General features: G+C 40.5%; 1 protein-coding gene across 1 annotated transcript; it reads left to right on the top strand.

Moving 5' to 3' along the window:
- Positions 1-6,760: 6,760 nt before the first annotated feature.
- On the top strand, positions 6,761-7,421 carry LOC308239516 (metallothionein-2B-like; the record flags this gene model as incomplete). Its single annotated transcript, XM_080652299.1, has 2 exons — positions 6,761-6,938; positions 7,411-7,421. The coding sequence occupies 2 exons, from the start codon at positions 6,761-6,763 to the stop codon at positions 7,419-7,421; spliced, it is 189 nt and encodes a 62-aa protein (XP_080508425.1).
- Positions 7,422-16,305: the final 8,884 nt, after the last annotated feature.

Genomic DNA, 16,305 nt, shown 5'->3' with positions numbered 1-16,305 from the left:
GGAAGTTTCACCTTCTCAATACTTTCCATTAAAGCAGCCAGGTTTGAGTTCCGCTGTTCAGGATGAGATCACATACCCAGTCCTCTAGTGAGAGAAAGTGTAATGAGGAGGGGGCTATTGACCCAACCCAAACTTCATGGATTGAGAGTTTTCCAAAAAAAAATTAAAATGCTATTCCCCCAACAGATAGGAATGGACACAGGGCAGACAAAGCAAAAGATATCTACCACATTAGGGCTACTTGCTAAAGGAGAAAATATAATATTGATATGTACAGTTTGGTTAATATAACAGAAATTGCTTCCCCCAATATGCTTTTTCTCTTTCTTTGTTTCAGTAATACATTCCCCAAGTTTGATCTGGTTCACTACCACCCTTACAGCTAGGTGTAGCTGTTTGACTAAGTTTAGGCTGGGATGTGACAGGAAGTCATGTGCAACTTTCAGATCATCTCAAAGATAAAAATGTTTTCAGGAACCTCTTCTTTCTCCCTTTTGCTCTCTGAGAAATAGCCATAACTACCCTGCCACTTTGTACCAAGATCCAGAAGCCACATGTTGAAGATGGCAAAGTTGCCCCACTAGCCTGGGTCACTGAATGACCTAGTAAAGCAGAAATGTTTGTTCAACCTAAACTACCCCATCTACCTTTGGATTTTCACCTGAAATAAGCACCTTAACCATCTATTTTATATGTCTTATCTATGTAACTTTATTTTGGGTTCTTTTTGTTTAACTGTGGTCAGCAAACTGCGGCTCTGTTGACTAATGAGTTTGCCGACCACTGACCTAGACCCTTGATTCCAATAATTACAGGCTGTTGTTGTTCCTTGTGATTAAGCCCCTATCCCAGTGGTCGGCAAACTCATTAGTCAACAGAGCAGCAAACCGCGGTTCGCGAGCCGCAGTTTGCCGACCACTGGCATATACCTTAATCAATATATTAAGATTCATTATGGCCAAGTTCTAAAGAAAGATGTTCAAAAGTTTTTGTTGTTGCCGAAACCGGTTTGGCTCAGTGGATAGAGCATCGGCCTGCAGACTGAAAGGTCCCAGGTTCGATTCCGGTCAAGGGCATGTACCTTGGTTGCGGGCACATCCCCAGTAGGAGGTGTGCAAGAGGCAGCTGATCGATGTTTCTCTCTCATCGATGTTTCTAACTCTCTATCCCTCTCCCTTCCTCTCTGTAAAATATCAATAAATTTTTTTAAAAAAGTTTTTGTTGTTGTTTTCATTTATTTTTATTGTTGAAAGTATTACAGATGTCTCCTTTGTTTGTTTTTATCCCCATTGACTCCACTCATGAAATTCTCAGGAGAAATGTAATGAGCAGGAGACTCAGATGTTTTGAATTGGAAAGGAATTCACAATTCCTAAGATTCATGCAATCAACTTTACAGTTGAGGAAACCGAGATTTAGAAAGGTAAATTAATTTCCTATGTTTTACACAACTGAAGCCAACTCCCCAAAAATGTTTCACTGCATTGTGCAGGCCTCTTGACGTGAACCCTAAATCATAGGGCAATTTCAGAACCTCAGAGACAAGAGCTTTAGGGCTTTTGAATCAGGACATTGCCTGACAGTAAGAGCTCAACATATGAAGATCACGACAAGCAGCTTCTGGATGTAAGAAAGTCACAGCTAGTCCAAAGAGCTCTCCATAAATGTTGGCTCAGTTCCAAAATAGTCCCCTTGTGCTTTTCCTCCAAAATATAGCCTGAAAAAATCTAGGTAGACAAAAAAATTTTTTAAATATATTTTATTGATTTCAGAGAAGAAGGGAGGAGAGATAGAAACATCAATGATGACAATCATTGATCGGCTGCCTCCTGCACGCCCCCTACTGGGGATCAAGCCCACAACCCGGGCATGTGCCCTTGACCGGAATCGAACCTGGGACCCTTCAGACCGCAAGCCAGTGTTCTATCCACTGAGCCAAACCAGCTAGGGCGGTAGACAAAATTTTGAAACATAGAGGATAGATATATTCTTAATGGCATTAGAGATAGCAAGAACTTGGTTAAAACCTTGGATTTCTTTTCTGCCACATACTCCTGATAAAAACTTGGCTACAGATTGAATGTTTGTGTCTACCCAAAAAGTTCATATGTTGAAACCTAATGCCCAGTGTGATGATGATATTTGCAGGTGGGACCTTTGGGAAGTGACTAGGTCATGAGGGCAGAACCTTCATGAATAGGATTAGAACCCTAATAAAAGAGACCCTGGTCCCTTTCACCTCAGGAGAACACAATGAGAAGATGGCCATTTATGAGCCCAGAGGCAGGCTCTTACCACACACTGAATCTGCCAGCCCCTTAATCTTGGACGTTCCAGCCTCCAGAACTATAAAAATTAAGTATTTGTTGTTTAAGCCACCCAGTCTATAGTATTCTTGGTATAGCAGTCCAAACTAAGACAAACTCACACAGCTTAAAAAAAAATCCTCTAGAATTGCACACTCAGTTTACTACTGCAAACCAACCACCTCAAAACTCAGAGGCTGATTCTTTCCAACAATTCTGCAGGTTGACTAGGCGGTTCTTCTGCTATCTCTGCTAGACTCAATCACATACCTGTACTTGGCTTGCACATCAACTGGGGCTGGGCTCAGCTGGGACAGATGGCATAGCCGAGCTTCTCTTTCTACATGGCCCTTATTCATGAAATGGTAATCCCAGGGCAGTGTTGAAAAAGGGCAAAGACTCTGGAACTTGCACATTTATTGGTCAAAGCAAGTTACATAGCCAACCCAGAGTGAAGAGGTAGGGCAACTCCACTTTTTGATGGGATGAACTGCAAAACAGTGAGACCATCTTTTTCAATTCACCACAAACACTCTGATCCAGGCTCAGACATCTAATTTTCGATCTTTTACACCTAATGAAAATGACACCACTGAAATGAAAATACCCTAGACCTGCACACCTAAATCTTTCAGCTATACCAAACTGAAATTTTTCCAGAGAGAAACTGTGGTACTTGCCTTATTGTGATCAACAAATACATTAATAACCTTCCTGAACAAGTTGCCACATTAGAAATTATACTGAACAGTTATCACCATCAGTCATTTCCAAGATGATAATAAACTCAGGATTGCCAATACTCAATGCCACAAAAGGAAGTACTTTTCTATCAAACATTTTTTAAAAAAAATTTATTGATTTCAGAGAGGAAGGGAGAGGGAGAGAGAGATACAAACATCAACGATGATAGAGAATCGTTGGTCGGCTACCTCCTACATGTCCCCCACTAGGGATGGAGCCTGCAACCCAGGATTATACCCTTGACCAGAATCGAACCCGGGACCCTTCAGGCTAGGGCTTTTCTATCAAATTTAAGATTTGAATGTTAAAAGATATAGGAATAGGAAATATGGGTGCAGCTTTTTAAAATAATATTTATGTGAAGCTCTTTTTAAGCATGACCCACAGGTAGAAACCATCAATGAAAAAAAATGATAGATTTGAATATATGTGAATTTAAGACTCTGTATGACAAATAAATATATCATATCAAATAAATAATAAAAATAACAGGTACTTACAGTGTTTACTAAGTACCAAGTACTATTCTAAGTACTTTGTATATTTTTTTCCTTTCTTTATTGATTAAGGTATTACATATGTGTCTTTATCCCCCATTAACACCCCCCGCTCATGACCTCACCCCCCTGGTGTCTGTGTCCATTATATATTTTAATTCATTTGACCCTTATGAGGTAGGGTCCTATGAGGTAGACACTACTATTTCCCCCATTTTTAAGTGAGAAAACTAAGGCACAGAATGGTTATGTAAGATACCAAGGTCAGGTAGTAAGTAGCAGAGCTAGTATTTGAACCCAAGTAGCACTGCTCCAGGGTCTAAAGAAAACCTGGAAAACATGGCTTCATATGACAAAGGCTTAATATTATTGATATGTTAAGAACTCTTGCAAATAAAAAAGAAACAAAAAATACATTATTTTCTATGGACAAAAGCTAGGACAGACAGTTCACAAAAGGGAAGTGTAAATGGCCTATAAAATATGAAAAATGTTCTTCCTCACTAGGAGTCATGAGAACTCTAACGAGATACCATTTGTCTCCTGGCCAATGTAGCAAAGACAGCAAAAAAATGATATTGTGGCCAGATTATTATGATCTCTGAATGCATAATAATCTGGCCACTCAGTGTATATCCTATATAATAAAAGGCTAATATGCAAATTGTCCCCTCGACCAGGAGTTTGACCAGCAGGCAGACTGGCCAACCGCCCATGTCCCCTACCCCTGGCCACGAATTCATGCACCGGGCCTCTAATATATATGTGTTCAGAAATCATAATAATCTGGCCACTCAGTGTATATATATTTTTTTTATTGATTTCAGAGAGGAAGGGAGAGGGAGAGTGAGATAGAAACATTAATGATGAGAGAGAATCATTGATTGACTGCCTCCTGCCCACCCCACACTGAGAATCGAGCTGGCAACCTGGGCATGTGCCCTGACCAGGAATCGAACCGTGACCTCCTGGTTCATAGGTTGATGCTCAACCACTGAGTCACGCTGGCCGGGCAATACCCGTATATATTAGTATATTATCTCCTTGCTGGTAGGTAGGTAAATTAATAAAAATTCCCTGGCAGATAATCTGGATATATTATATATATATATATATATATATATATATATATATATATATATATATATGTGTGTGTGTGTGTGTGTGTGTGTGTATATATATATATATATATATACACACACACACACACACACACACATATATATATAAAATCTCCAACCATTCAAATATGCATGTGGTTTGATTCAACAATTTTACTTTCAGTAACTTTTGCAAAGAAATAATCAGACAAGTACATGAAGATGTAGGTTACAGAAATTTATGTAGCACTGTTCATATTTACTAAAGATGGGAAAAGTAAAAGACTGATTAAATATGCTATGGTTCCATAAATGGAATACTGTTTAGCTTTTTAAAATAATAGAGTATATATTCTCTCTAGGTCATGGAGTTTTTAAATAACTTTATAATGTTATACTTTAGTTTTTATATAAGTCTTCATATATTTTATGTATCACTTCTATAATCCTAAATAAAACCAATTACCTCATTTCTACACGTTTAGAGCACTGAAACTCTTCCCACACCCTAAAATGATTCCCTCTAGAAAACCTACAAGCAAGAAGACTTTTCTGTTCCCCATCTCAGAGAACACCTATATGATTGAATTTGCTAGAAACATGAGGAAAACATTCACTGTTATACAGTAAGGGCTATCTGATGCTCAGAACTACCCAGGGGTCATTGTCTCATGGCCTCCAACACCATATCCCCTACCTGTTCAGCTTTTGAATCACTAGTCACCTGAGAGCTCAAAATGATGACAGAGATGGCAAATCACAGCTCTCTGAAGCTCATCGGCCTATCCCAACCAAGGTGGAAAAAAACAGCCCAGTAATATATACATTCAAATGAGTTTGAGGAGAGAGGATGAGAGCCCAGGAAAATCACTTCATAAGTGCAGGCAATTAACAGTCAATGCATCACCAGCCTTCTTAAGCAAAAGTGTCACATGCTCAGAGCCGGGGACAATCAGAAGCTGCAGAATGTCCTCGCCTGCTGACTGATGAAAATGACTGACGCTGGGGTGCCATCTGGAAAATCAATTATTCACATCTACTAGGCAACTGCCCCCTACACACCAAGCAGCGGCAGGTCGCGGGAAGGGAGGCTGTTGCGGTTTGTTGTTAACATGCACTATCCATTTCTCTGGCCGTGGAGTGCAGCGATAGCAAAATCAATAGGCTGCTCCAAACTCCAAAACAGATAAACGGGGCACCAACCGCATCCCAAGCACCTGGAAACCTCCTGACAACGCTGCCCCAGACAAATGACAAGGGGGAAGATGTCTCATCCCATCTTCATCATTTTCCATATTCTGTCTTCCCCATTTCCCACAGTAATAAGAAGGAGAACCCAAAGTTTTGTGTATTCCTACTGATTTGATCACTTTGGCAGGAAGCTGGAAAATAGGTATTCACTTTTAAAGGCTCCTCAGCTGTTTTTTTGTCTTACTCATCACTTGCCTTATGTCCTAGTGGCCAAAAAGCCCTCTTTTGGTATGTGGAGTTGTCTTTTTGAAAAATATTTTTTTTTATTGATTTCAGAGGGAAGAGGGAGAGGGAGAGGGAGAGGGAGAGGGAGAGGGAGAGGGAGAGGGAGAGGGAGAAGGGGAGAGGGAGAGGGAGAGGGAGAGGGAGAGGGAGAGGGAGAGGGAGAGGGAGAGGGAGAGGGAGAGGGAGAGGGAGAGGGAGAGGGAGAGGGAGAGGAACATCAATGATGAGAATCATTGATAGGCTGCCTCCTGCACGCCCCCTACTGGGGATTGAGCCCACAACCTGGGCATGTGCCCTGACCAGAAATCAAACCATGACCTCCTGGTTCATAGGTCGATGCTCAACCACTGAGCCATACCAGCCAAGCTGGAGATGTCATTTTAATGGGCAGGACCTAATAAGGTGAAGACGTTCAGAAAATTCATTTCAGCATTTGCCAAGCATTGGGAAACAAAGGTAATATAGAGCTTGCTTTGTCAAGTCATTTATGTTGAAAATGTATTTTAAGAAAATATTTATCTGTGTGCCTCTAATGTCTACTGCTCTTCGTAAATAAAAGTTATAGACCACGCCTCCTTGAAGTCCTACCAATCTGTTTTGCAGCTGTCCTGGACTCCAGCCACTGCTTTAGCTCACCATGGATCCCAACTGCTCCTGTGCTCCTGGTGGCTCCTGCACCTGCGCGGGCTCCTGCAAATACATAGACTACAAATGCACCTCCTACAAGAAGAGCTGCGGCTCCTGCTGCCCCATGGACTATGCCAAGTGCACCCAGGACTGCGTCTACAAAGGAACATCAGACAAGTGCAGCTGCTGTATGTGATGTGGGGAAGGTCCTCCTCTCTGATGTAATAGACCGACATGTTCAAACCTGCATTTTTTTGTACAACCCTGATCCTTTTGCTATATTCCCTTTTTTATCTATAAAATACATGAATAATAATTAAAGTTGTTGGCTTTCAAAAAAAAAGTTATAGACGTGCAGGGATGCAAAATGGTGCATACATCCCAAAGTTTGGCAACACCATTTCTCTCCTCCCCTCCCCAATTTCCTATCGGTGCTTCCCAATGGCTAAATCCAACAGTCCAACTGGAAAGGGAGCTTAAGTGATGTAGGCCTTGCTGGTCAGCCTCCAAAACTCAAGTCAGGGCAGAGAGGGACAGAGAATAAACCCTAGAAAGAGTGAAATGGAGAGAGCACGTGGACGCCATTATTTACTAAAGTCATGTAGTTTGACAACTTCGAAAATCCTTGATGTGTAAACAGTCTATGAATCTGCCCAACAGTCAACTTTTGAAGCCCCCCTCCATGTTCCCTAGGAACCACACTTTCACATAAAATAATTCACATTTCCTCAAGAATACAATTACCTTCAGCCCAGTTTTCATCTAGATAAATTTAATTTTACCCAGTCAATGGGATGCTCAACATCCTTAGGCAAGCAGAACCTTTTTAGAAAAATTCTCAGTTGCCTAGCAAAACTTTGACTAAGATGCTTACTAGTAGAAGGAATAAGTGTATGACTAAATCCTGGCTTTATCAGTTAAAACGTTAAAGATCCTAACCCAGCCGGTGTGGCTCAGTGGTTGAGCGTTGGGCTATGAACCAGGGTACTGTTCGATTTCCCGTCAGGGCACATGCCCAGGTTGTGGGTTTGATCCCCAGTGTGGGGCGTGCAGGAGGCAGCTGATCAGTGATTCTCTTTCATCACTGATGTTTCTCTCTCTCTCTCTCTCTCTCTCTCTCTCTCTCTCTCTCTCTCTCTCTTTCTCTCTCTCTATCCCTCCCTCTCTCTCTCTTCTTCTCTCTGAAATCAATTATATATATGTGTGTGTATATATATATATTGAGTTAAAGATCCTAGAGATTTGTTCTAGAAAAGGATTCATCCATCTGATAGGGCTTTCTTCCTCCTCTACCATGTCAGGATATAGAAAAATAAATATAGATATGAATAAAAGATAGACATGAAGCAGAAATAATCTGAAATCCTCCTTCAATTTTTAAATTTTATTTTTCACTCTGCATGTACTAGTAACATGTGTCTTAACTGACTCCAGAACTCTGTAAGGGGCTCTAAGTCCATATATATTTATAAAAAATTTCCAGAACTAAAACACACAAACTACACGAAAAACTGGGTCACTTGAAGATAAAGTCTACTTTCAGTCCTTAGAGCATGGCTTAAGACTTATGAGACCTGCCTTACTTTGATATTTTTTTTTCCACAATCCACCAAGTGGCACTCTTTATTCTTCCCTTAAACTCAGAAAGCTTTTATCTCTGTGTATGTTTGCTGCTGCAAGGGGAATAAAAACCACTCTGCAATATGAGAAAGAGAACTATAAAGGGAGGCAAGCCAAGCATAGCCTTAAGCAGTAGAACCTCTGTGTGCATCTAAGTTCACAAACTCTATTCAGCGAGGCACAGGGGTTGCCACCCAACAAATCACAAGCCCTGCAGCTCCCTCACTGAAGTCTCAGTAGTGGTCTTATCCAGGCAACTCCTTGAGAGGGTGTAAGTGATACTGAGGCTCTTCTCTCTCTGTCAAAACCCTAATGCTCTACATCCATCAGGCGTTGAGTTGTTAGACTGATGCTTAAGTATAATAATGTATTAGGCAGATCATCTGGGGCTCCCAAATTGAAAGGAAAGGGCTAAGTGGTACGTGGATTGCTGACACCCTTCCAATTTGGGGTCTTCTTCCAATTGAAAGACTGCCAGATTCTATGTCAAGGAAATACAGCCAGACAACCAGTGGCTGGGTTTGAGCCATAATTATTTTCTGAGTACTCCCGTATAAGGTGATTGACCACCTGGTTAATTTGCCTCATAGTGTGAAGGTAGAGGCCCTCTGGTAGTGTTCAAAGTGCTACACTAAGCAGAGTCTCACTCAGTGTTACACAAAAGTAAGTAGTTCTGCCCTAGCCAGTTTGGCTCTGTGGATAGAGCGTCAGCCTGCAGATTGAAGGGTCTCAATTCCAGTCAACAGCATATGCCAGGGTTACGGGCTAGATCCCCAGTAGGGGGCGTGCAGGAGGCAGCCTATCAATGATTCTCCCTCATCATTGATGTTTCTATCTCTCTCTCCCTCTCCCTTCCTCTCTGAAATCAAGAAAAATGTATTTTTTTAAAAAAGAGTAACGAGTTCTGACCCACCTTTCAAGGCCTGAGGCAAAAGTACAAAATAGACTCTTCTTAGAAACATTTCCCTCTTTCTAAATCACTTTTCCTTCTACCTCTGTTCCCTATCATGTGCTCATAAAAAGTCATCCTTTTTCCTTTGTTTCCTAACCTGCCCTAATAATCTATGCTTCTCCAATGCCCCAATCTGCAGGACACCCATGAGTGGCTATCCTTCCCCCAAAGAGTTACTCAATCCAAAAGTTATTTCTCCCTTCCTAACACCCCATAAGATGTGGCTGATGGGTAAACTTAATATTCTCAAGAAATATCTGAACTTTGAGATGGAAATTCTTATTTATTTTTTTAATTGTTTGAAGTATTACAAATAGTAGTACATATGTCTCCTTTTTTTCCCCATTGACCTCCCCCTGGCCTCCCCTTCCCCCAGTACATGCCTTTACCTGCCCCCCCCCCCCGCAGTGTCTTGTATCCATTGGTTATGCTTATATGCATGCGTACAAGTCCTTCGGTTGATCTCTTACAGCCCTCCCCCCCGCAACCTCCTCTGCCTTCCCGCTGTAGTTTGACAGTCTGTTCAATGCTTCTTTGCCTCTGTATTTTTCCCCATTTCTTTCCTTTAAAAAATCTTGTCTCTGCAGACTAGAAATAAACATAATAACAAAAAATTTTGAGTCCCAATTTCAATGTCCAACAGTTCTGAGTCCCCATTTCAATGTCAAACAGTTCCTTAAGTGTACATGTCAGCAATGATATCTGGATGGTGGGCACATGGTGGTGAAAATTCTTTTTTAAAATATATTTTTATTGATTTCAGAGAGGAAGGGAGAGAGAAACATTGAGAGAGAATCATTGATTGGCTGCCTCCTGCACACCCCCCACTGAGGATTAAGCCTGCAACCCAGGCATGTGCCCTGACCAGGAATGGAATCATGACCTCCTGGTCAAGGCTCAACCACTGAACCACTCTGGCCGGGCAAGAGATGGAAATTCTTAAACCCAAATAATATCACAATCAAAGAGAAAAAAAACACTAGGAAATGGACCTCTCCATTTTCAATTAACTTTACCTCCTTAACCTGTCCAGAGTGAAGACAGCAGAGGGGCAGGGAACTGTCCATCATTTCAAACTTCCTTTCCCAAAGGGAAAAATTACTTCCTGTCTGGCCTCCTCCAGGAGGAGGGAATGAAGGAAGGAACACCTCTTCCGCCTTCTGGAAGTCACTACCTACTTTCTGATGCCCCATTTCTACCTTATCAATAAGGTTTTTAATGAGGTCATTAAATCTATTTTGACAATTTATATTAAAATATCCCTTTTGGAAATAAGTTTATCAAATGTTTATCACAGATCCCTAACCTCCAAATTTATGTCACTAATTACATCATTTTAAATTACTGTTTTTTAATTAACCTCTCTAACTTGGGGAATCTTAACTCTTGTAATTATCCTAGTTTTCAGATTACTCCAGGTAATCTGTCTTAATACTTTTTTGGAAGTAAACAGGGTATAAGTAAATGTCAATAAAATATATTTTTGAAGATCTCTGTAGATGACAAATATAATTGTTCTGATTCTAGCAACCAGCCCTGAGTTAAATATTCATGTAGGGGTAAGATATTAATTCCTACACTGTAAGAGGAACCAGGGCCAAATAAGTTAATGTATCAATAAGATGTTAGCAATTTACTCCATAGAATTGGACTCATTAGCTATTACAGCAACTCACACATATTAAACAAAATGACCTTGGAAAGCTTCTTTCCCCACTAAACTGACAACTCTCTTTTTTCAAAGATGCCTCCATCTAAGATGGCATCTCAACTTCCCAACTGACTCCATCCTGCTCCTACTGACATGATCAAAATGTGGGATGACCATCGTAGATCATTTCTTGTTGTGTTGGGTGCTTTTTAAAAAAGGGAGCAAGACTGGCAAACAGCAACTGAAAAATCCATTACATTAATCTAGTAACAAAATGCAGAATAAGCTTGAAAAATAATGAGACCATTACTGAATGAGGCAGATGGCTTGGCAACCCTAAAAGACTAACATCAAACAAACATTCATTTGAGTCTTCATCTAGCTTTGCTAAATTAGTATATGAATTCAAACATTTGTCTTTCGATATTTCTTTCCAGGCGATGGGAACTATAGGAGTAAGGACCACTAGCAAGAGGAGGAGGAAATGCTAGCCAAAGAAAATGGCACTTAAGTCACACTGACACTAAGCCTTATGTGGGTATAATAGAAACTATTAGAGACCTTCCATCTGTACCTCAAAGGCATAAGGACATATTTGAGTTCTTCTCTCATGTGTAATTATCCATAATTATTGCCCCAAGTTTTGCCACCACATTCTTTGTGCATTGCAGTAGAATCCTTGCCATGCTATTGGTGGATTGATCTTCAATAATATACAGACTCACAAACAGGAAAAATAGATTCTTACCCTCTATGAAAGTTCATATAGGAATGGGGATTACATGAAGAAAATTTCTTGCTAATCTCATATATAAAATGAGGAATACAGTCTTATTAAATTACACAGCCTTCAAAGAGTTTACTATTTGGGAATATCAAGCCTTAGTCACCAAGCTATGCAAAGAATATACTGAAGGTGTGTGCATGTGTCACAAGACTCACTTAGATTTTCTATTCAAAAATTACAATTTCAACGCACTAAATATTTATAGGAGACCATAAAAGAAAATTAGCTGTTAAAAAAGGAAGTCGCGCCCTGGCCAGTATGCTCAATGGTTAGTGTCCGCCCACGTACCAAAGGGTCATAAGTTTGATTACAAATCTAGGGAGAGTACCTGGGTTTTAGGTCCACTCCCAGCCCTCATTCAGGGAGCATGTGGTAGGCAACCAGTCGATGTGAGATTATCTCAATATTTCTTTCTCTTTCTCGCTCTCTCTCTCTCTTTCTCTCTCTCCCACTCTCTCTGAAAAGCAATGGAAAAAATACCCACAGATGAGGATTAACCATGAAAAAGGAAGCCACTACAAAGGAAAGGATTTGCCTTTCCTTCTGGAAAAGTCCACAATAATCTCTCTTTTAAATGACTCACTATGAAAATAACAGGTGTTCAAAAATCAGTGTACAAGTAATTAAGGAAGACCTGTCATGGGAAACCAGTCAAGGAGAGGAGGAAATAGGGGACAGGGAAGGAAGAGAAACTGGAAGAGTAAGTGAGCAGAATATGTGAGCAGGATTAAAGGCAAATTAAAAACACCAGCTTTATTCTCTTTTCAGGCTCAGTCAAAAGTATTTCTGTGGGACTGGGAAAAATTACCTCTCTAGTCATCTCATGGAACTCATAACCCTAAGAAGAAGAAATATGATGATTTGTAAGCATAAAATATTGACACATGATGTGAGGCTGTCTTCAGTGAAGAAGTACTCCTGGTTGGACGAGAACTGAACTACTTGTAAAAGGGAGAAGGGCCTTACAACCTTTCTTCCCAGAATCCAATTTGGCTCCGAGTGGTAGAATCTAGGCCAAAATCCTGAAAGACTCGCAAGTGTATAAATTATAGTCCAAGAGGAAAAATTACCTTGAAGGAAATACACGAAAGTGTTAATTTGTAGTAAATGCCCTTGGGTAGGTCATGGATAAGTCACTGTCAACTTTCTGCAGTTTCCACATTTTTTATAATGAGTATATATCAACTTTATAATCAGCAAAAGGACTTTGTATGTTTTCAAAATGGTGAGATAAATTATAGAGATAATTCTCTAAATTGTTTTTCATATTTGACAATTAAGTCAATTAGGCCAGCTTCTCACATGAAACACTCTTTGCCCAGTATCACTAAAATTGCTGTTTCGTCATCCTTTAAAAACTCATATGACCTGTCAAACCAAGAAATTGTTTCCCTATTTTAACTTAAAAAATGTCTAAAAAGTCTTTTGCATATAGAGTTATTAGTCAAAGCCTAAAATAAAGAGTTTTCCTGTTCTAGCTATTTTTCTTAGAGCATGAGACCAATAAAGGAGGAGTTAATAGATAAAAGGTTTTTCCTCTAGTTACCAATTGTGTTACATTGATTATAATGTAAAATTCAAGTGTATAGAAATTCACGTGACAGCTACTAAACAAGACAGCATGAACAAGAGGAATCTAATATATACTAATTTCAACAGAGAAAATAAATGTTTGTGGGAGGAGGGAGTTTAAAGTGACATTTAAATTTAAGTACCATTGTATTATTTCATTGTAAGTTCCCACTGCGCTTCATACACAGAATGCTCAGCACACAGCAAATAGTCAAGTGGTTTAGTGGAAAAAACACTGGATTCGAAGTCAAGAGGCCTGGGTTCTCACTCTCCAGCTTCACCACTATGGAATGAGCTAACTTTTAATCTATCATTTTATCCATTTCCTCATTAGCAAAACAGGAATTGAATCAATCTCACCTGCCTCAGGGGTCTTGGCAATGATAATGAGAGAATGAACATTTTATTTAAATTATAAAGCATTTTTGGTTGACTAACTGACCCCCTCTATATAATCTATATATATAAAAGCCTAAGCCAGTAGGTATGACATGCAATGACCACCAGGGGGCAGACACTCAACGCAGGAGCTGCTGAGGGACAGCAACTTTGCAGAGTGCCCTCTCACACTCCGGGACCCCTCGGGGGATGTCAGACTGCCAGTTTCGGCCCGATCCCTGTAAGCCAGGCTGAGGGACCCCACCTGCCAGAGGGATCCCACTCACTCCACAGACACCCTTTGAGCCCCAGCATGCCCCAGGTGCACTGGTGGCTGGGGAGGGACCGTGGGAAGTTGGTTCCAGGACATGTCTGGCCCATCTCGCTCAGTCCTGCCCCGCAAGCCACCTTCTAATTAATTTCCTTTCAATGTGCACGAATCCGTGCACTGGGCCTCTAGTCCTGATATAAAAAGGGCAACGAGCCCTAACCGATTTGACTCAGTGGATAGAGCATCGGCCTGCGGACTCAAGGGTCCCAGGTTCGATTCTGGTCAAGGGCATGTACCTTGGTTGCGGGCACATCCCCAGTAGGGGGTGTGCAGGAGGCAGCTGGTTGATGTTTCTCTCTCATCAATGTTTCTAACTCTATCCCTCTCCCTTCCTCTCTGTAAAAAAAAATCAATAAAATATATTTTTAAAAAACAAACAAATAAATAAATAAAAAGGGCAATGGGTTGGTGAGGGCCAGGGAGGGTGGGGGCAGGCTGGAAGAAGTCAATGGGGGAAGAGAGGGACTTATGTAATACTTTCAACAATAAAGATTTTTAAAAGTAAAGGAAATGTTGACAAAAGAGACAAAAATAATAAATTGTCATTCCACTAAAAAAATAATATAAATAAATAAATAAGTAAATATAAAGGAAAACTTTGCTATGGAATTGCATCTCATCATTACTAAAATCCCCCAAGATCAACAATAATCAAATCCTTCCTGCATCTATAAGTCAATTTTAGGAGACAAAATGGTTGGGTATTAATAAAGTATCAAAGATATTTGAAGGGCTATTCTCTAAGTTATTTGAAACTCTTACTTAATATAATAAAAAAAAAATTCCCTCTTTTAGAATCAAGCCAAACTTGTTTAGGTTTTTGTCAGCTGGCACACCTCATAGGACCAAGCAAGAACTTTGTTTCTCTGCCAGAAATTTATATCCCCTCTGCAGGAAATTACAACCCCTCCCTTGCCTTACAGAAGAGTGGTGCTGGAAAATCATAAATAATGCATTTTATTTCTACCTAGAGTGACATAAGGACACTGAAAAGACTTATGAGCTGATGATCAAGTAGGCTAGTAGTGCCAAAGCCTTGGAAATGCTCAGAACATAACAAAACACACGAAGCTGGTTCATATTTCTCCAGCAGTCAGCAGTTTTCTGTAAAGGGCCAAAGAGGAAATATCTAAGGCCTTGCAGGCCATGTGGCAACTGTCACAGTACTGAACTCTGCTGTTACAGTGTGCAAGCAGCCATAGGCAATACATAAAAAACACGTTCAGGCCCAGCCGGTGTGGCTCAGTGGTTGAGTGTCCACCTATGAACCAGAAGATCATGGTTCAATTGCCGTCAGTGCACATGCCCAGGTTGTCGGCTTGATCCCCAGCAGGGGGCATAGAGGAGGCAGCTGATTAATGATTCATTGATGTTTCTATCGCACTCTCCCTTCCTCTCTGAAATCAATAAAAATATATTAAAAAAAACAAACATGTTCCAGACTGTCCAACCTATAAGGGAAGGCGGGGGCAAAGGGGTAAAAAATCAACCAAAGGAATTGTATGCATGCATATGAGCATAACCAATGGACACAGACAGGGGCGGGGGGAGGTGAGGGCAGCATGTGCTGGGGGTGAGGGCGGTTGGGGAGAGATCAAGGGGGTAAAAGGAGACTTGTGTAATACTTTAAACAATAAAGAATTTAAATTTAAAAAAAACACGTCCCAATAAAACTTTATGGATGTGAAAATTTGAATTTCATATAACGTTCATATATTATGAAATTTTTCATGCACTATGAAAAATTATTCTTCTTTTGATTTTATCAATCATTTTAAAATATAAAAACCATTCTTAGCTTGCAAACTGTACCAAATCCAGTCACAAGCTGGATTTGGCCCATGAACTGTAGTTTGCTGACCCCTGCTTTAAACAAAGAAATAGCATGAATTTAGGCCAGGCTCCCCAGAAGCAGATCCTAAGACAAGAATCAGTATACAAGTAATTAATGAAGAAAGACCTGCCATAGGAAACCAGTCAAGGAGAGGAGGAAGTAGGGGACAGGGAAGGAAGAAAGACTGAAAGAGTTAGTCTTCCCCTCCCCTGCCCCTCCCCCTCCCTCACTCCCTCCCTCACTCTGCATGTGAGGGGAAAGTGGGGGCCGTCCCCAGAGAGTGAGCCACAGGTGCTCACAACTGGAAGTTACATGTTTAGCATACTTTTTTGGAACTGAATAGAACACTGACATTATCCACTATAGGCCATTTCTAAAATATGACTGACATATAACATGTGTAAGGTTAAGGTGTACAATATGTTGATTT

This window comes from Plecotus auritus, assembly GCF_963455305.1.
Source record: "Plecotus auritus genome assembly, chromosome: X".
Lineage (NCBI taxonomy): Eukaryota > Metazoa > Chordata > Mammalia > Chiroptera > Vespertilionidae > Plecotus > Plecotus auritus.
This window is presented reverse-complemented; position numbering and strand designations above follow the sequence as displayed.